The sequence below is a fragment of the Mytilus californianus genome, unplaced genomic scaffold, assembly GCF_021869535.1.
Source record: "Mytilus californianus isolate M0D057914Y unplaced genomic scaffold, xbMytCali1.0.p SCAF_4, whole genome shotgun sequence".
Taxonomy (NCBI): Eukaryota; Metazoa; Mollusca; class Bivalvia; order Mytilida; family Mytilidae; genus Mytilus; species Mytilus californianus.
Genome location: NW_026262690.1, coordinates 90927855 through 90948814, shown reverse-complemented (window position 1 = coordinate 90948814; position 20960 = coordinate 90927855). Strand labels below are relative to the sequence as shown.

General features: G+C 32.4%; 2 protein-coding genes across 2 annotated transcripts in view; one reads left to right on the top strand and one right to left on the bottom strand.

Moving 5' to 3' along the window:
• Positions 1-1519: 1519 nt before the first annotated feature.
• On the bottom strand, positions 1520-13847 carry LOC127698814 (uncharacterized). Its single transcript, XM_052202501.1, has 6 exons — positions 13735-13847; positions 8884-9548; positions 7666-7781; positions 6406-6545; positions 5201-5362; positions 1520-1642 (listed from the first exon to the last, which is right to left on the bottom strand). The coding sequence occupies exons 1-6, from the start codon at positions 13825-13827 to the stop codon at positions 1607-1609; spliced, it is 1212 nt and encodes a 403-aa protein (XP_052058461.1). The 5' UTR covers positions 13828-13847; the 3' UTR covers positions 1520-1606.
• Positions 13848-14134: 287 nt separating this feature from the next.
• LOC127737141 (transmembrane protein 260-like) overlaps positions 14135-20960 on the top strand; it is a 39234-nt gene continuing 32408 nt past the window's right edge. Inside the window, exons 1-5 of the mRNA XM_052247673.1 lie at positions 14135-14202; positions 16739-16828; positions 18727-18842; positions 19746-19777; positions 20759-20910. Coding sequence (XP_052103633.1) covers positions 16764-16828; positions 18727-18842; positions 19746-19777; positions 20759-20910 — 365 coding nt within the window. The 5' untranslated portion in view covers positions 14135-14202; positions 16739-16763. The remainder of the gene's footprint in view (positions 14203-16738; positions 16829-18726; positions 18843-19745; positions 19778-20758; positions 20911-20960) is intronic.

Below are 20960 nucleotides of genomic sequence, written 5' to 3'. Positions count from 1 at the left end.
TTATAAGACTGATTTCTGTAAACAGTAGTTGATGACTATCTAAATAATGAGGGGATTTTTTTTTGGAGTAGATGAACCAAAATCATTAGATGTACTATACAACAAAATAAAACACTTAATAAATTTGGTGTTCGAAATTACCTTCCTCGGGAACATTCAGAAAAAGTGCTATTAATAATTTAAAGACTTAATTATTTTTCATAACTTCATAAAGGAGGTTAGATGCGAGACAGGGAGTGATTACTATCTGGCGGCAGTGGCAGTGTAAACTATTTGTATAAATCTTTATATTACAGAAGGTAGAAGAACTGGATGTTTCATACCTTGTTTACAGATACCTTTTGTGACGAAGTTTCCGTCTCATATGTCTATTGTCTTTGACCTCATCATCATTGTTTAGTGACTGCTTGAAAAAAAAGTTTTTTTTGGTCATGTGAATTTCTCACTTATGAGAACCGTATTTCCCGCACTATTAGTTGATGAGGATTATAGGTCTAAGGGTATTAGGATAACTATATTTGGTTTATGGATTCCTTGCAACGTCTACATGTCCCTCAGACAGGATTCACCTAACCTCGACCTCATTTCAGTGATCAAGGTCCGTTTCTCAGATACTATAAGCAGTAGGTCAACTATATGTGGTGTGAAGAATGATTGTAAAGGGTACATGTCAGTCTGGCAAGTTTCATCTGACCTTGACCTTGTTTTCATCGTACATTGGTCAATGTTAATTTTGTTGTTTTGGTGTGCTTTTCAAGTACGATAATAAATAGGTCAACTATGTTTGGTGTATGGAATGATTGTAAGGTGTACATGGCTGTCTAGCAGGTAACATCTGACCTTGACCTCATTTTCATGGTTCAGATTTTCAACAAAACCAATGGTCAGTAAAGCAGGTGAGACATTTCAGCATGTGCACTCTTGTTATATGTGAAAGACAATATTGTCATAAATTATCTTAAGATAATTTCTACGAAAAAATCATACCAATTACCTGCTTGACATCTAGTCAAGGGGACATTATTGCAGAATATTTTTTACAAAGCATCTGAATGGAAAATGCATGAAAAAACTCATTTGAATCCACCAGGAAAATATGGACTACAATGTCATCATCAGTTGGCCAACTTTTAAAATTATTTTAATTTATCCAAATACATTGTAATCTACAAACATGGCTGCAATTACCTTCACTTGAAAGAAAGTGTGGAACATAAGTAATGATCTTTTCCTCTGGAATTACATTTTTGTAATAATTGTTTTACAGATATAAAGGATGTAAAAACCAAAAATATAGCCAAAACTATCAGTCTCCTAATACTTAAACTGGTAGAAGTAATGAATAAAAAAAACTGTATTTTATAGTAATAATCGAAACGAAGCAATCATTAAAGTTCTGCAAAATTTATTATACAAGCTCTAGTTACAAATCTCTCTACATCACAAGTATTTGGATCACTCTTGGTTTTAAACTGTACTTGATTAAGTCTCTTTGATACCGAAATAAATCAATGTCTCTGAACTTTAAACCAGAGGAACGACATTATCACTGGAAGTGCCACCTCCTGCTCTAATCTTTAGTCCTTTGTATCCATCTTTCTGCTGCCTATACCTTTGGTGGAGGTCTCAGCTTGCGATTACTCTGTAAAAAAAATATGTGATAATGAAATATATTCTTATTTAGGCCACATAAAATGGAAGTTTAAGATTTTAATCCTCTTTCAACATATTTTGGTGAAAATATATTGATAATTTTCATTTACTGTGGATTCATTTATTTTTTAGGGTACCAATTTTCATGGATTGAGGAAAAAATGTATTTTCATGGATATTTTACTTCATGCATCTGGTTCAGCCAAAGTTTGCATGCAAGCCTATAGAAAATATATGCTTCATTGAACAGTTAAGTCTTTGGTTTATCTTTACCAACAAAATTCAGAAAAATTGGTACCCCATGAATAATGATTGATTGATTGATTGGTGTTTAACGCCACTTTCAACACTATTGTGCTATTTCGTGGCAGTCAGTTTTTTATTGGAGGAAGCCAGAGAGCTTGGAGAGAACCACCGACCTTCGGTAGGAAAACTGACAATCCTAGTAAATTAACCATGAATAATAATGAATCCACAGTAAATTGGCAAGAATGTTTAATAAATACATTTGAAAATACAAAATAAAATGTGAAATCGAAGAAGAAAAATGGGTAGGGAGAGAGATGATAATCCACATGTAAGATTTTGTGGCCTCAATAATTATTTGCATGACTCGTTTGAATTGTTTTACATTGTCATTTCGGGCCTTTTATAGCTGACTGTGCGGTATGGGCTTTGCTCATTGTTGAAGGTCGTACGGTGACCTATAGTTGTTAATTTCTGTGTCATTTGATCTCTTGTGGAGAGTTGTCTCATTGGCAATCATACCACATCTTCTTTTTTATATAATCTATAAAAATTGATACAAGGAGTATATTTATAATCTGAATGAGTAAATACTAATTAATTGAATTAATGAAATGAGTTATGGCTATGTGACTGATTCGAAAAATTGATGACCCCTTGTATCATACTGTTTTGTGACATGATTGAAAAGATAATTATTCTAGTGTATCAGACAGAGGGTTGAAGTAATATCTTTTAGTTTGCAGGATATATGCATGCCACTGTCTTTACTTTATAGTTCTCATATTGTCAAGCTCTAAGTTTCATATGAACCCACTAAGCTAAATTTTGAATGGGTTGCCAAAAATTTAATTTCATGCTTGAACAACTTGGTAAAGTTTTTTGCTCAGGTCCATTATATTTATATTTCCCTTGATATCCAAATTGTGAGGAGTGCAGTGAGTTTTTATATGACTGCAAAAAAATTTTGCGGTCGTATATTGGTATGACGTCGTTCCATATCACAAAGGGAATGCTGGGATTGATTTTGGGGGTAATTGCCTCAAAATTTTAGGAATTAGGGACCAAAAAAGGGCAAAAAACAAGCATTTTTCTAGTTTCATGACAATAACTTGTGTGTAAGTGTATGGATCTTTCTGAAATTGTACTTCAAGGTTCCATATCACAAAGGGAAAGCTGGAATTTAGTTTGGGGGTAATTGCCCAAAACGTTTAGGAATAAGGGGCCAAAAAGGGTCCAAAAATAAGCATGTTTCTAGTTTCCAGACAATAACTTGTGTTAAAAAGTGTATGGATCTCTCCAAAATTGTACTGCAAGGTACCATACCACATAGGGAAGGCTGGGATTGATTTTGGGGGTAATTGCCTCAAAATTTTAGGAATTAGGGGCAAAAAGGGGCAAAAAACAAGCATTTTTCTTGTTTCAGGACGATAACTTGTGTGTAAGTGTATGGATCTTTATGAAATTGTACTACAAGGTTCCATATCACAAAGGGAAAGCTGGGTTTGAGTTTGGGGGTAATTGCCCTAAACGTTTAGGAATTTGGGGCCAAAAAACAAGCATTTTTACAGTTTCCAGACAATAACTTGTGTTCAAGTGTATGGATCTCTCTGAAATTGTACTGCAAAGTACCATATCACAAAGGGAAGGCTGGGATTGAGTTTGGGGTGATGAATCATAAGGGGGTTCAAAAAATTGGGGGGGGATTTATTTTTCCTTTTTTCCTTTTTTTTTTCTTAAAATTTTCCATTTTGAGTTTGTTATTTTTGATTTATATATAAAAGCAAATAATAATGATATGGTTTGATTTCATCAAAAAATGAAATATTGGGGTTCTTTGATATGCTGAATCTAACCGTGTATTTAGATTCTTAATATTTGGTCCCGTTTTCATATTGGTCTACATTAAGGTCCAAAGGGTCCAAAATTAAACTTAGTTTGATTCTAACAAAAATTGAATTTTTGGGGTTCTTTGATATGCTGAATCTAACCGTGTATGTATTTAGATTTTGGATATTGGACCATAATAGGTAAATTAAAAAATTTTAAGTTCTTAGACCACATTCATTCTGTGTCAGAAACCTATGCTGTGTCAAATATTTAATCACAATCCAAATTCAGAGCTGTATCAAGCTTGAATGTTGTGACCATACTTGCCCCAACTGTTCAGGGTCAACCTCTGCGGTCGTATCAAGCTGTGCCCAGAGGAGCATTTTATTATCAATATATTATAGAAACAGACAGTATTACAGCAATTCATTTTGTTTGTATTGCAAAGTTGCTTTAATTCTATAAAATGGACATTTAAGCATCACTGGATAAAGTCCTTGCCAACCCAGTCACTTATAAATTTGCTGGAGAAAAATTTCATCAACAAAAAACATTCATTTTTTTGCTGCTTTTCCGAATTTTCACATTTATAAATAATATAAACTAACCCTTCACTTTATTCCAACAAATGAAAAAAAATAAGAACTGTATATCATATCTTAGTATAAATTCAGGAGTTCCTAATGATGTTAACTTTTAAAACTATATAAGCTAAATTAGTGTTCTTACCAAGATTTCACATTTCAATGAACGTGGAAATGTTATTGGGGCATGATGTCCTATGGACACATATTGTTTTCTTAAGAATTAAAAAATGTCTGTTATATTGATGATATACCCTTATTAGCATTCCTAGACTGGGTGCTATATGCATTCAAATTATCTGTCTGTTTACTCAACAAATGATTTCCCCACACTTTCATCAGGTAGTTCTACACTGAATAACTTCCTATTTGGTCGACAGCTTGACAGCAATGAGTTGTAGGGTGTGAACACTTTTCAGAACTGTCAGACACCTACTTCATGTTTGCCAATACTTTTGAATTTTTCAGAATGAACTAAATATTTTTTACACATTTCTCCCATACAAACTAACCTTTAGTTGCTTGATAATGTGTATGTGATTTTTGATCTGACAAAACCTACTTCCTGTATGATGATACAATGAATTACAAGTTGGGGTATATGCCTGCCTATCATGATAATGCATGCAACTTCTTGTTAAATAACTGCATTGGTCTTTACAATCCATACAGATTTATCACATTTATATGATTCATCAATAATATGATTTTAGGGAACATGGGACCATACCTTAGAATTTTAAACAAGGTATTTTTGATATATTTAATAATATCAGTTAATGTTTTTAATCACCACAACAGTGTGTTTATAGAACAAGTTTTCTTTTTTTTCCCGTAAGATGACGATTTTTCATTATGTATTTCAGCAAACTGATGAAGATCTTTACCCTTCGAGTTCCAAGAGGTGACTTATTTTCAAACATCTGCTTTCTTTTCTTCCTTCTTTCCCGGTCTCTTTGACGTTTTTGTTCTTTAAATGCCTCAGATTCCTCAAAAAAGACTGGTTTTGCTCTCTGGCATTTTCTTTTTTTGAACTCTACTTTGGGTACCTAGAAATTAGATTTCAGCATAAATGTATTACTTACCACAGAGTATGACTTTTGTAGCCTTTGAGTCATCATTCCTTCAAAGAAGAAATATAGCATTAAGAATTGAATAAACCTAGGTTATTCTCAGAATTGTAAATCCATTCTAGAAGGAGAAGGAAGGAAACATCTCCATATCAATGTGGCAACATTGGGCAATATGGTATGAGGACGAGTTGGATTTACAACTTTTGAAAAACAAAACAATATGTACCCAGTATTCTTAAGAGTATATATTTTCAATCAAGGCTTATACTTGTCTCATACCTCATGATCTCTCTATTAATTTGATGTTTACTTAATGCACATGCTATTGTATTTCAGAATAGAGTCAATTTGAAAGTGTAATGTATGGGATAAACATACTTTTTGATGAAGTCGTTGAATCTTTATAAATCATTTATTCATCACAGTTCAATTCGGTTTTAATAGTTTGTGGCTAAAAAATTATGTTAAATATGTCCTATACAATCATATTCAAAGGGAGGTAACTATTCTGATGTATAATTTGTGACATATTGTCTTTTTTTGTGACACCTCTTATGGACTGAATTACTTCAAGTTTTGATGAGAAATATAGATTTCACCACTGCTACAAGTGTGTTATGATATTTCTCCACTCGAGACATTTTAATATTTAAAGCGCGAGGCTTGCCGAACTTTTTAAATAATTAAAATCTAACTGTTGAGAGTGGAGAAATGTTGTAATACACGAGTTATATTGGTGGAATCTGTTTCTCTTATGATTTTTATCCTTCCTTTTCAAAGATTTACAGAAAGTTGTGTTCTTTATATGTGACGTCATCAGACATGATGGCCTTTTTTCATGACATCACAATAGGAAATTCAGAAGAAACCAAGAAAATTTGACGTCATAATTAAATTTCGACCAATCATTTAACGAGAACAGTTATTTCACTAGTGAGTAGAACAATGGTTTCACAATCGGTTGGGAAATGTGAAAATATTGAAAAAATTAGAGAAAGACCTATTATGCTCAGCTGTACCTTTTGAAATATTTCTCTATATTCTTGAATAGGGTAGTCATTTACAATATTAAGTACATAATCAGCTACATTGGCATCATTGACTTCATTGTACATATCAATTTCTTTATCCACCATTTCAACTGGTTTAGTATCGTCATCTGCAATTATTATTTGATAGGCATCTTTTCGATTTTGTAGTTATAGTAATAGTATGCCTTAACAAAAAAGATGTAATCATGTTTTAAAATCTATTTTCTGTTTGAAATATAGTTACTTGTAAAAAAAAAAAAAATATTGACTTAAATGACATTTTTTATGTAAATCATAGTTTTAACATTTTTTTTTTAAATTTTAGAATGAGACAAAAAGTAGGAGATACAAGGAAACAAAAACTAAAACTAGATGCAAACAGTGATTCTTATTTATTCCTAAGTTCAAAGTTCAGAGATTTTATTTAAAGGGGCACTAGCTGTCAAATTCATGTTCACCGATTTGACTCAAATTCTCATATTTGATTTATAACAATGTAAAACATTTATCCAAACTATTAAAAGTCTAAAATAAACAGTTAACAGGACATGGGCATGATAACACGTAGCTTCGTTTCGTGTGTAGTTTAGTCTAGACGCCATCTAATTAACTATCGAGTTGACCTCCAAAGCCTTCCAATGACCATATAAGCGATGTAAACATAAATAAAGATATAAATAGATTAAGCAAAATTCGTGCTATTGGATTTTTCTAGGTCTGTTTAATTTCATATTATAGATTAAAAATATATGTTTATCATCGTTTTTACCTGTAAAAGAATGATTTTTTGTGGATTGGATCAGTCAATCAAATGATTTACCTTTGTTTCACTTTCAATGTTGACATTCTTTTCCTTTAAATAACTTTATACATACAATTCACGTGTTATCCATCTCTAGCTAAGGGGTTAAATTGAAGTTCACATGAATACAGATTCAATAAGGTCGAATTATTCACTTGCAAATTCATCATCAATGTTTCTTAGCTTATTTTGACAAAATTGAACCATACTGGCGGTTTAAAGCGAATAATTATTTCACTATTTCACTTTCATTAATGATTGAACAAAAAAAAAATTCATATATTAGATTTTTTATATATCTCGTAGCTAGTGCCACTTTAAATCAAATACTTATTATTTCTCTTCCTTGTTTTAAGGTAATTTTTTTTCTGTTCAGATGAGGATCCCTCATATTTTATAATTTTTCCAGTTTGAAATTTATTTATATGCACATTTAAGCCCCATACCTATGATATTCAACAGGTCAACATTTTCCTCACATTTTTCTGGAATGCTGTCTAGCAGCCTCACAGCCTCGTGTAAAATAGGAGTAAAGGGAACATACTGGCTTAATGATGGAGAACTGAAAAAAGAAATTAAATTCAGTGTTTGTGGCATGCACATATATATATGACCAAGATAAAAAAGGGGGAGGGTTTTTATCTTTTAACAAAATTGTCTAACCCACCACATGTCTTTATCAAGTTGTTGTCTTTGTTATCTTAATGAGTATTTGTCTCGCCTGTGATGAAAGTCTCAGAATATGATTACAATCTAGCAGCTGCTTAAACTATTCATATTATGGTAAGCTACATATTTTAGAGGGAAGACGACCTGGATGCTACATATCTTGTATACAGATGCCTTATGTTACATAGTTTCCATCTGTCATATGCCCATTGTTCTTGACCTCATTTTCATGGTTCAGCAACTGATTAAAAAAAATGTACTGTTTTGTTTTGTTTTGTGAATTTATCACTTAATATGAGTAATAGGATAACTATATTTGGTATATATGGGTTCCTTGCAATGTGTACATGTCCATTCAGGGTTCACCTGTCCTTGACCTCCTTTTCATGGTTGATGGGTCAATGTTAAGTTTCTGTATTTAGGATCACTTCTTTGATACTATAAGCAATCATATGTCAACTATATTTGGTGTTTGGAATGATTGTAAGGTGTATATGTCTGTCTGGCAGTGTTCATCTGACCATGACCTCATCTTCATGGTTCATTGGTCAATGTTTTGTTTTTCCTGGTTTAGCCTCTTTCTGAGATACTATAAGCAATAGTTCAACTATATGTGAAGACTGGAATGATTGTAAGATGTACAGTTTTTTTTCTGTTTGGGATTGACAACATTGATCCAATGATCATAAATTGCTTTGTATGTATCATTCTCTGTTCCTCACACATAAATTTGCAAGCAGGGCCCATGCTGACATGTCAGTTTTCTAGTTGCATTGCAAGTGGGAGTTAATCAATTTACTCAAGTTTCAGTGCTATTTTCTTCTACTTATTTTCATCTATCTTTTCCTTTGCTATTCAAGATCAACTATTATTAATAACTTTGATCAACAATACACCATTTTGCAGTGTCTGCATGGTTTACAATATCACTAATAATTTATGGTGTACCCATAAGAATTAATAATAGAATACACATTTTCAAACAATAAATATACCTTATATTTCTCCGTTTCTGCATTCTAGGTGTTGCACACAAAACTGATCTAAACATTGGTGTCTTTGGAGTTGATGGTTGGCTATAACTTAAACCTGTAAGTCTAGCAGAATTATAACATGGACTTTTCAAAAGAGAGTTCATAAGGTTCTTTTTCAGTTTTGCTTTGAATGCTTTTGGCAAATGTGACTCATTTGTAGGATACACTTCCTGGTAAATAATAGTTTGTGTACTGACTGATGCATACGGTGATTGTATTGTTGGAACTCTTGGACATTCTGAGGGCAAATCAAAAGATGTAGTTTTTTGTTTTGCAGAATCAAACATTCCAGATTGTAACACATTGTCATGAATACTGGAATCTTTGTCATGAATACTGGAATCTTTGTCATGAATACTGGGTTCTTGTCCAAAGTTTTGTGAACTGCTCATTTCTGGAATACTATTTAATGTCTGTGTCAAGCTGAATTCTTCATTTTCTGTTGTTTCTGGAACGCATTGTTCTTCATCAATTGCATTTCTTATGAACTCTTGGACTAGAGGTACTTCAATTGGTCTGATTTTTTTGTTTTCCAAAGACTTTACCATTCTATTTGACTTGCTCATTTCTTCAAAAGCTTTGAGATTTTTTCTCTTTCTTGTCTTTAGAACTTCATATTGATGAACCTGGAAAATTTTGACACTTTTGTTTAAAGAGCAGCTAAAACATAAATATTTTTGAATTAAACTCAACATAACTGTTTACAAAAAGGCCAAATTAGAATAATTGTTGATTAGTCCCATTTTTAGCTCACCTGGCCCCTTTGGGCCAGGTGAGCTATTCTCACCACTTGGCGTCTGTCATCCGTTGTCGTCGTCGTCTGTTGTCGACATCCTTAACTTTTTACATTTTGAACTTCTTCTAGAGAACCACTAAATGGAATGAAACCAAACATGGCATGAATGTTCCTTATGAGGTGCTGACCAAGTGTTGTTACTTTGTAGCTGATCCATCATCCAAGATTGCCGCTAGTGGGGGACTTCATTTAACATAGGACTCTATGGGAAATACATACAAATGTCTTCTTTTAGAGAACCACTGAATGGAATGAAACCAAACATAGCATGAATGTTCCTTATGAGGTGCTGACCAAGTGTTGTTACTTTGAAGCTGATCCATCATTCAAGATGGCTGCCAGTAGGGGACTTAGTTTAACATAGGACCCTATGGGAAATACATACAAATGTCTTCTTTTAGAGAATCACTGAATGGAATGAAATAAAACATGGCATGAATGTTCCTTATAAGGTGCTGACCAAGTGTTGTAACTTTGTAGGCTATCTATCATCCAAGATGGCCGCCAGCTGGGGACTTCATTTAACATAGGACCCTATGGACAATACATACAAATGTCTTCTTCTAGAGAACCACTGAATGGAATGAAACCAAACATTGCATGAATATTCCTTATGAGGTGCTGACCAAGGGTTGTTACTATGTAGCTGATCCATCATTCAAGATGGTCGCCAGCCGGGAACTTCGTTTAACATATAGGACCCTATGGACAATACATACAAATGTCTTCTTTTAAAGAACCACTGAATGGAATAAAATCAAACATGGCATGAATGTTCCTTATGAGGTGCTGACCAAGTGTTGTTACTTTAAAGTTGATCCATCATCCAAGATGGCCGCCAGAGAGGGACTTAGTTTAACATAGGACCCAATGGGAAATACATACAAATGTCTTCTTTTAGAGAACCACTAAATGGAATGAAATAAAACATGGCATGAATATTCTTTATGAGGTGCTGACCAAGTGTTGTAACTTTGTAGGCGATCAATCATCAAAGATGGCCGCCAGTGGGGACTTAGTTTAACATAGGACCCTATGGGAAATACATACAAATGTTTTCTTTTAGAGAACCACTGAATGGAATGAAACCAAACATGGCATGAATGTTGCTAATGAGGTGCTGACCATGTGTTGTTACTTTGTAGCCAATCAAACATCCATGATGGCTGCCAGCAGGGAACTTAGTTTAACAAAGGACCCAGGTATGAGAAATAATACATACAAAAGTCTTCTTTTGAAGAACCACTTAATGGAATGAAACCAAACATGGTAGGAATGTTCCTTATGAGGTGCTGACCAAGTGTTGTTACTTTGTAGCAAATCCATCAACCAAGATGGCTGCCAATGGGGGACTTAGTTTAACATAGGACCCTATGGGAAATATATACAAATGTTTTCTTCTTGAAAACCACTTAATGGATTGAAACCAAACATTGTATGAATGTTTCTTTTGAGGTGCTGACCAAGTGTTGTTACTTTGTAGCTGATTTGTCGTTGTCCTTATAAAGTCATTTTCTACAATTTCAATGAATTTATTGGTAATTTCTGTTAACTTTAAAAAAGTCTTCTGCTTTTGACTAAATTACGGGGCCAGTGTTAAACCAAATTTGGCCTCAATCATTATTAGGGTATCTGTTATGATTTTAATCTTTTTTTACAAGATTTCCAAAACCAAAGTAGAATCAGGTGAGCGACACAGGCTCTTGAGAGCCTCTAGTTTTTATTTTTGTGATTTTTTTATCTCTTTAATTTAAGAAAAACATTTTTAGGCCTTCTATAATATTGGGGATTTATTACCCTCAGTAGGGTACTATTTGTTGTGAATTTTGTGAGCAAAGATTGACAACAGATATAATTGTTCAACAAAATACAAGTTTTCCATAAGGCTTGTATGCAGAATTCAATAGTTAAAACCAAGAATTGCAGTATACATGAATATACAATTAATCCCGGTTCCATGAAAAATATATGAATCCACTTTATCTTATTAAAATATCTTCACATTTCCAATACCAGTAATAAAAACAAAGAGATGTGGTATGGTTGCCAACAAGACAACTATCTACCTAATACCAAAGTACAAAAAAGTTGCAGGTACGGCCTTAACCTGTGTTGATATGAATTATCATTATGTTGTCATATTTATTAACTGTTCAAAAAAACTGAATTGTTTGAGTACTAATGATTTTAAACCCCAGGAATAGATTACTTCAACTGTATATATAATAATAATAATAATAAATTCTTTATTTAAAGAGGGTAAACACAGTTAGTTACAATTACTAATCTTCCCTGAGGCCCTCATATACAATACAAGTAAAAAAATAATAAGAGAAAAAAAAACAACAAAAAAACAAAAAACAAACATATGACAACATATTAACACAATCGTATAGTCGATCTCATGATAGTTCAATGTACATGTACCATTAGAACATATAAAACAGTTACAGATTGCAGTAAATAGATATAATATACAAATCAAAATCATACATTCTAAAAAAGTAATAGTTGCAATCATTTCAAGACTGAATATTGGGACTGCCTCAAGTATCGTTTTATAATTTGTTTAAAAGAAAAAGTGTTTTGCACTTTACACATTTCATATGGTTGTCCGTTCCATAAAACTGATCCAGAATAAGCAAAAGATTTTTTAAACAGTTCAGTTTTTGGCTTAGGAATTATCAAATTACCTTGAGTATATGGCAAAACCTTTTGGAATTTTGGGTCCTCAATGCTTTTCAACAACATACTTTATTTTTCCTTTTAACTGTTTTGATACAAGCTTCACTGATGAGTTTTAGACGAACAGTGTGTCTGGCACTCAAAATTATAACCCTGATATCTTTGATGAGTTTTTTAAAATTCCTTCAACAATGTGCAAAACCCATACCTTAAAATAAATTGAGCTATAAATGCAACGAAAAAAACAGAGGTTCCGAAGGTTTTTTGGACCTCAGTGGTCTTTTAGTAAAGCAAGTAATTGTTCAAGCATTATACTGGTCCAGTCAGTGTTTTAGCAGTCTTTTACATTATGAGTATTACAAAATTCTTACATCTACATTGGTAATTTGGTCCAGTAATTGATGACCTTTAACTGGACCAAACCATTTATAACTGGACATTGCCACGTGTCTGACGGACCTTGGGAATGACTGAAAAAATAAAAATAAAACTGAAAGTCTGATCTCAGCTTATATTAAAGGATGAATTTTTGATGACATCTTTTATTCTGCCGTCCTTTAGAATTCTAAAGTGAAAAGTAAAACCGAGATTGGAATTGAATACTCAAATTTTAAGTGTTTCTGAAATTTTGGTAGCAATTCTTTTATTTGGGATTATAAATTAAAAAAATATCTTATATTATCTGATCCTATCCCAAAATAATTCATACCTTTATTTTCATAAGGGAAATAACTCTAGGTAATAATTTTCTTACAGATTTGGAAAGAAAACAAAATAAACCTTTAATCTACAAAAAAGATTATAAAAAATATGGTATATTCCATTAGTTACATAATGATGCAGGAAGGGCTTAAGAAAGAAAGAATTATTTTTTTAAAGTTGCCTTAAGAAAAGTTTTACATCTGTGACTCACGGACTGTGCAAAAAATGATATATATGAATATCCCCCATATTCTATAACACCAAACACAGTTGATTATATAATCAATATGTTAATTTCTTGTTACATTTTAACAGCTTACATGTATTTAATAAATATTCCATTTTTGGCACATAGACCAATTTTACTTTCCTTGTTTCAGAACTTTCAAAAAAAAATTTGAAAGATTCTTTAAAAAAATAATTTTATGATTGGTGTAAAATCAGGATGATACAATGTACCCAACTCAAGGAGATCAAGCAAAGAGAGTTAGATGAGTGTCCATTTACTGTATCAGAAAGTAAGAAATATGGCCCAAAATTTGGTAAAAAAAAACAGTATCCACGATAAAGTTAAGACTATTGAAGTTGCTATAGACATCATTCATATTTGTACAGAATAGAAAAAACACCTGGATAGTGGAACTGATTTCTTCAGCGTCAATTTCTACTAGAGGTCTATTCCTCAAGCTACGAAGATAATATCCAGGTAGGTAAATTTTCATTTTTGAACTTGAATCTTTCTAAAGACTGCGTCGTCTGCTTTTTAAAAGAATTGATAAGACAAGTCTCGAAAGGCTGCGAATGGAATTCCGGCTTTGTAAATGATTCCAAATTGATTTGTCTGTTTGAGAAAAACAAATGTTTAACTTAATTTGATATTAATAAAAGTAATTTATTATAAAAATCAACTTTCTGTTAATTATGTACAGTTTTTCATTGAAATAACGATTCATTCCCGATCAACCGATCTAGTTTTTAGTTTTAGTTTAACTGTTTCCTGTTCTCGGAACTTTTCTTGACTTTACCATGAAGGATTTGATTTTGCAAAGCCGGCGAACGAGCGAAATGGGGAAATAATGATTATATAGTATATAGTAGTAAGGGTTACTTTATATAATGCATATACGTATGAATTCTTTATTCAGAAACTTTTTTACTTCGCTTGTCGACGCATATTTGTTTCGCCTAACAGTAACAGATCATATGTTCCCCAGGAAACTTTTTTATAAACATTCTGCCTGTTGGAACAAATATTCTATACCCTGATACCATTTATTCCATTAGTGAGCCATTACGAACAAATACTGTAATATATGTTTCAGTGGAAACAATATCCTTGAATATTTTTCCATTTGAAGGAATTTTCTTGACACCACTGCACAGCACTATTTGCCCCAGAAGTACAGTTTTGGACCCTAGCACTGTACATGTAGTAGTGTAGTGTTAGACCGAATTATTGGGCTGTTTTCTGCTCTTATGTGGGGTTGTCTCTTTGACACATTCCCCATTTCCATTCTCTATTCTTATAGGTCTGACAGATTGTTTGATGCTATATAAAGCAGTAATGGCATATACATGTACAGTGATTTTGCTAGCGCTCGTCACTTTCGTAATTTACTAAACTGTTTTCAAAATGACGAAAGTATTTCAAATCAATTTCGTCACTTAAATTTGGAAGTGTAAAAATATTTTCGCATGAAAATACTATAATTCTACCTGTCTACATGTTTCTGACAAGTTTATGACTCCCAGCTAATTAATATTAACAACAGGTGTTATAAAGTTGTGATAACAGCTAATCAGCTTATCGCAATCGGATGGGTCACTAATCCGGTTTAATAATTATTTTTCACAGTAAAATTAGTTGATGTTCATTTTAATTTCAAAATTTCTCAAGGCCAACGACCACAATTTGCAGTTCGTTTGTCGTAGTTTTGTCATTTGAACAAAATTGTTTCCTCCTGGACAGTTCGCTTTTTAATTTCAATATTTCTAAAATGATCATAATTTGCAGTTCGTTTGTCGTAGTTTTGTCAAATGATCGTATTTTAGTCATCTTTGATATAAAATGTTCAATTTCGATTAAAAAGATAGAACTTTATTCAAAACGTTCAGAAATGTTTTCACGTTAAAAACTTCCATCATCATCGAGGAGTCAAACAGGTGCTTCCTTTACAATATACTGCGCATGCGTGAAATTATTCCTATGAATTTATAGACACTAAAACGTAAAATACGAAATAAATTCAGTGCCAAAATAAATGAGAAAGACAGATATATGGATATAGTTCTTACTAAGCAAATTGAAATAAAAAAATGATAATTTCCTGCCTTTTAAACACGAACCAATCCGTAGATGAATCCGGATTCATTCTGAATTTATTATCTACTTGTCACTTCCCGTTTACATTTCATTTGAAAATCGAAAGTAAACGTGATCAATTCTCGATTAATTTACAATTTACAGTTATTGGATTCGTTCCATGTGAATTTGTACAAATCCTTGGTTCCAACTTTATGGAAATTAATTCAAAATATTGATTTAAACGTTTCATAAGGATAATGATTATGCAGTGTAATAGTTTTTCAAAGTTCAACAAGTTCATTTATACTGTGATTACTGGTTTTAAAAAAAGGAACCCAAATTTTGTTGATCAGGAATGACCCATGAAACTAATTATTGACGTAAATTTTGAACTAGATTTTCAGATCTTATATCCTAATCTTCATATTTAAGTGACAAATCAGCCAAGTCATGCAATTACTGCCTAGTAAATTTATGCCTTAGTCCTTCAAAGTCTGACAAAGATGTATAGCTAGTAATATACATACATACTTGGTCTATTGCTGTTACCCAAAATAATGTTGATTTTCATCTCTCGCAAAAGTGACTAAAGCCCTCAAAATCCTAGCTTAAACCCTGGGCATATATTTCTCAGGGGTTCAAATTAGTGTAGGTCTGAGGTCTGGGACCAGTCTTTTCATTTTTAAATTACAAAAGTCAAGGACCTTCCATTCTTTACACTGATACTTGAATTCTTATGGAGTACACATCACTTAAAATTTCAAATCATCTTTGACCTTTCATTATTTATTCATAATTTTCATTATTCTTGGGACTGGAAAAAATTCAAACAACGTTTTTTGGTTACAGCTCTTCTATAATCATGATAATAGCATGCAAAGCAAACCTTTGATCAACTTGCTTGCTATGTTTGATTGGATGTTTGCAAACAATAGGTAGGCTGAGTTTCAGTCTGTTTTATATATACTGGGATTTGATTGGGCAATAAAAATTGACATGCAATGAAGTTAATGTTTATTGTCCAATCAAATTCCATTATATAGTAAACAGACTGAAACAGACTACCTACCTTTTGTTTACAAACATCCAAACAAACATAGCAAGCAAGTTGATCAAAGGTTTGCTTTGCATGCTTTTATAGAAGAGCTGTAATTGTTATAATCATGATAATGTATAATGACTATATATTTACATTATATTGGAAGAACTTTTCACAGCCAAAAGATTTTTCATTCAAATATTGAAATTTATTTAGCTACATGAATGTGAAGTTTCAGGATATGCTTATATATTAAACATATGTTAAATATTTGCTTTTGAATTATCAGCAGATAACAAGTTTGGGTTTGTGGAATGGATGCTAAGAAAAGAAACAAACGTTTACAGAAAAAGAGCAACAAAACAGAATCTGAATCAGAGTAAGTAGTGATTTCAAAGTAAAACTCCCCTCCCCCCCCCCATCTTTTTAGGGATATAATGTGTTTATCTCACATATCCTTTTATTCATATTAAGGTGTATTTAAGATTTATAATGAAATATTTGATATTATGTTGATTGCATATTTTGTATTTACTTATCACAGATTGTAAGTCATCAAAAGTCGACTGAAAGGCAGTATTTATCAATGCAGTTCTTATAGATCTTTCATGGAAATATGCATGCTTAGAATAAAAAAATGTGTGATGTAAATCTAAAGCCAATTACCATGATTACGTTCCTACATCAATTAGCATGATCTATGTAAACAATAGAATTGAAATCTAATCATTTTTATACGACCGCAAAAAAAATTTGCGGTCGTATATTGGTATGACGGCGTCGTCGTCGTCCGAAGACACATTGGTTTTCGCACTCTAACTTAAGTTTAAGTGAATGGATCTCTATGAAATTTTACCATAAGGTTCAATACCACAAAAGGAAGGTGTGGATTGATTTAGGGGGTTATGGTACCAACAGTTAAGGAATTAGGGGCCAAAAAGGGGCCAAAAATAAGCATTTTTGTAACTTCCAGACATAACTTGTGTGTTAGTGTATGGATCTCTCTGACATTGTACCACAAGGTTCCATATCACAAAGGGAATGCTGGGATTGATTTTGGGGGTAATTGCCTCCAAATTTTTGGAATTAGGGGCCAAAAAGGGGCAAAAAACAAGCATTTTTCTAGTTTCATGACAATAACTTGTGTGTAAGTGTATGGATCTCTCTGACATTGTACCACAAGGTTCCATATCACAAAGGGAATGTTGGGATTGATTTTAGGGGTAATTGCCTCCAAATTTTAGGAATTAGGGGCCAAAAAGGGGCAAAAAACAAGCAGTTTTCTAGTTTCATGACAATAACTTGTGTGTAAGTGTATGGATCTTTATGAAATTGTACTACAAGGTTCCATATCACAAAGGGAAAGCTGGAATTGAGTTTGGGGGTAATTGCCCAAAACGTTTAGGAAAAAGGGGCCAAAAATAAGCATTTTTCTAGTTTCCAGACAATAACTTGTGTTGAAGTTTATGGATCTCTCTGAAATTGTTCTGCAAGGTACCATACCACAAAGGGAAGGCTGTTATTGATTTTGGGGGTAATTGCCTCAAAATTTTAGGAATTAGGGGCCATATAGGGGCAAAAAAACAAGCATTTTTCTAGTTTCAGGACAATAACTTGTGTGTAAGTGTATGGATCTTTATGAAATTGTACTACAAGGTTCCATATCACAAAGGGAAAGCTGTGTTTGAGTTTGGGGATAATTGCCGTAAACGTTTAGGAATTTGGGGCCAAAAAGGGGCCAAAAAAACACTCATTTTTCTAGTTTCCAGACAATAACTTGTGTTCAAGTGTATGGATCTCTCTGAAATTGTAGTGCAAGGTAACATTACTACAAAGGGAAGGCAGGGATTGAGTTTGGGGGTGATGAATCATAAGGGGGTTCAAAAAATTTGGGGGGGGGGGATTTTTTTTTCCTTTTTTTTCTTTTAAATTTCCTTTTTAAATTGGTTATTTCTGATTTATATATAAAAGCAAATAATAATGATATGGTTTGAATAGGTAAATTAATTTTTTTTAAGTTCTTAGACCACATTCATTCTGTGTCAGAAACCTATGCTGTGTCAAATATTTAATTACAATCCAAATTCAGTGCTGTATCAAGCTTGAATGTTGTGTCCATACTTGCCCCAACTGTTCAGGGTTCGACCTCTGCGGTCTGATCAAGCTGCGCCCCAGCGGAGCATTTTATCTTCACTAATAACATGAATAAAAGAAATGATGATAATTTCTGATTATACAACAATTTTTATTTTTATATTTTTTCTCTTATTATTACAGAAGTAAAACCAGCCCTTCTCAGAATTATGATTCTGAATTATCGTTAGCTTTGGGTGTATTAACCACAGGATTATATGTTGTTACCTTATACCCATCAGTGCCAGGGGGAGATTCAGGTTAGATTTTACATAACTAAACAGTACTGGTAATTTAAAAAACATTTGCCATGTTTTTATTATTGCAAAAATAGCAACAGGGAAGGTTTTGCAAAAGTAAACACTTGCATTTTAAAATTTAGTAGCAGTATTTGCATACAGCATTTCCTGAAATCATAATAAAGTTTCAATAGTCAATGCCTAAAAGTTCTGAATTTACAGTCAATATATGATCAACACACTTTTCTTTGCTGTAATCATATTAAAAGTTCTTTTATATCCTTATATAAGATCAATCTTAAGTAGATTCCTCTTAAACTTTTTAGGCAAAAAAAACCCCAACATTTTCCAATGGTCATTATCTGAGAGGTTTATTAGCTTTACAATCAACCATTTAATAACATTAATAGTTATGTAAAATGTTCAGCAAATATTCTGTTATCATCCTACCTGATGTTTGCTCAATGTTCAATGAACATTGAGAAAACAGTAAAATTGGTGGGGATGATGTAAAATTTCCTTTACTTGTTACAGTAAAATATCACCAGCAAAATCAAAATGCAAGTTTATCCTTTCCCGCTGTTCACATGGATACAAACATCACATTAACTTTTAAGTTTCAGTCCGATACATAAATCTAATATTGATATGAATAGGTTTTATTGATTTGAATTGTTTTTCTACAATTCCTTTATCTTCTAACTCAGATGATACTTTTATATGAAAATATAATTTTTTTAAATCCAATAACTGGAGATAGTTCTTTGTTAAAAGGAATTTACAGTTGAATAAAGAATTTACTGTGAATTTGAATCTTTATCCAGGATAAACTTTCAGTTTCATTTTTTTGTATAAGCACCAGCCTACATTTCATGGCTATTACATTTTTGTCTTGTAAGTCAGCCTTATTTTTTATTTTTGCAGGGGAGCTTATTGCAGCTGCATATGAACTCGGAGTAAGTTTGAATAAAGTGAAGATTACAATATTGTATAAGAAAAATACTAAAAATATTTTAGATATTTTACTTCATGAACATTTCTTGTGTATTATCTTTGTGTCATGTGAGATATTTATTTTAGTTCATATAATGCAAACTATCCATTGTTTACTGACAGTGTTGTGCAGGGAATATAATCTTTTGTCTGTTGTTGATTATTCCATCCCAGTCAAGTTTTATGTTCAGGTCAAAATGTAGGAAACAACAATTCATTAAGTAATATTTATTCAGTTGGTACATCTTGGATATTAACAAAGGTCATGTCAACAATTGGGTCACTTTGACCAACATTTTATGATTGAATGACTGGTTTAGATTTATGGCAATGTCTTAACCCCAAAAAAGTGCAAGTCATAGAATTAGAGTTATGCGTTTTTTTTAATGCACAAATTTTGGATAGCAACAAAAATCATTGCAAAAGTAAGACAACCTATATGCATGGATTTACTGGTGAAGTTTTATGTTAAGGTCAATTTGTTAGCATATAAAAGAAAAAAGGAAAAATACGCTTGTAGATCCCACATCTTCATAAGGTAGTCACGAAGGGCCATTCAAAGATGAGATTAACTCTGATTACATTTAAGACATGAATGACTGGTTCAGTTTTTTATTTAGATCTAGATCTAAGCAAGTATAAGTCAATATATGTTATATAATGCTCAATATATTAGTTGAATCCCTATGAACTGTACTACACAAACATTACAAAGGCCATTCAGATTACCTCAAATTAAATATTTTATACACGAAAGACTGGTTCAATTTTGCATTTAGGTCCAGTTCTAAGCAACTTTAAGTTAATATATTTTATTTTAGGGGGGAGGGGCATATTTATGTTTAGCAAATCCTAAGTTGTTTTTCATATTTTTCTGTAAATAAATAAAGTTTATATGAAGAAATACAGTTAGATGTTTTAACCTTTTTCTTTGAACTTTTTAGGTGGCCCATCCTCCTGGATATCCATTATTTACTTTACTGGCAAACTGTGTGATAAGACTGGTACCATTTGGGAGTATAGCATGGAGAGTAAATTTACTTACAGCTGTATGTGGTGGAATGGCTGCAGCATTTTTATCCAAACTTGTTATAAGGTAACATTAAGATAAATTATAATGCAATAGGAATTTGCGTTCATATAATG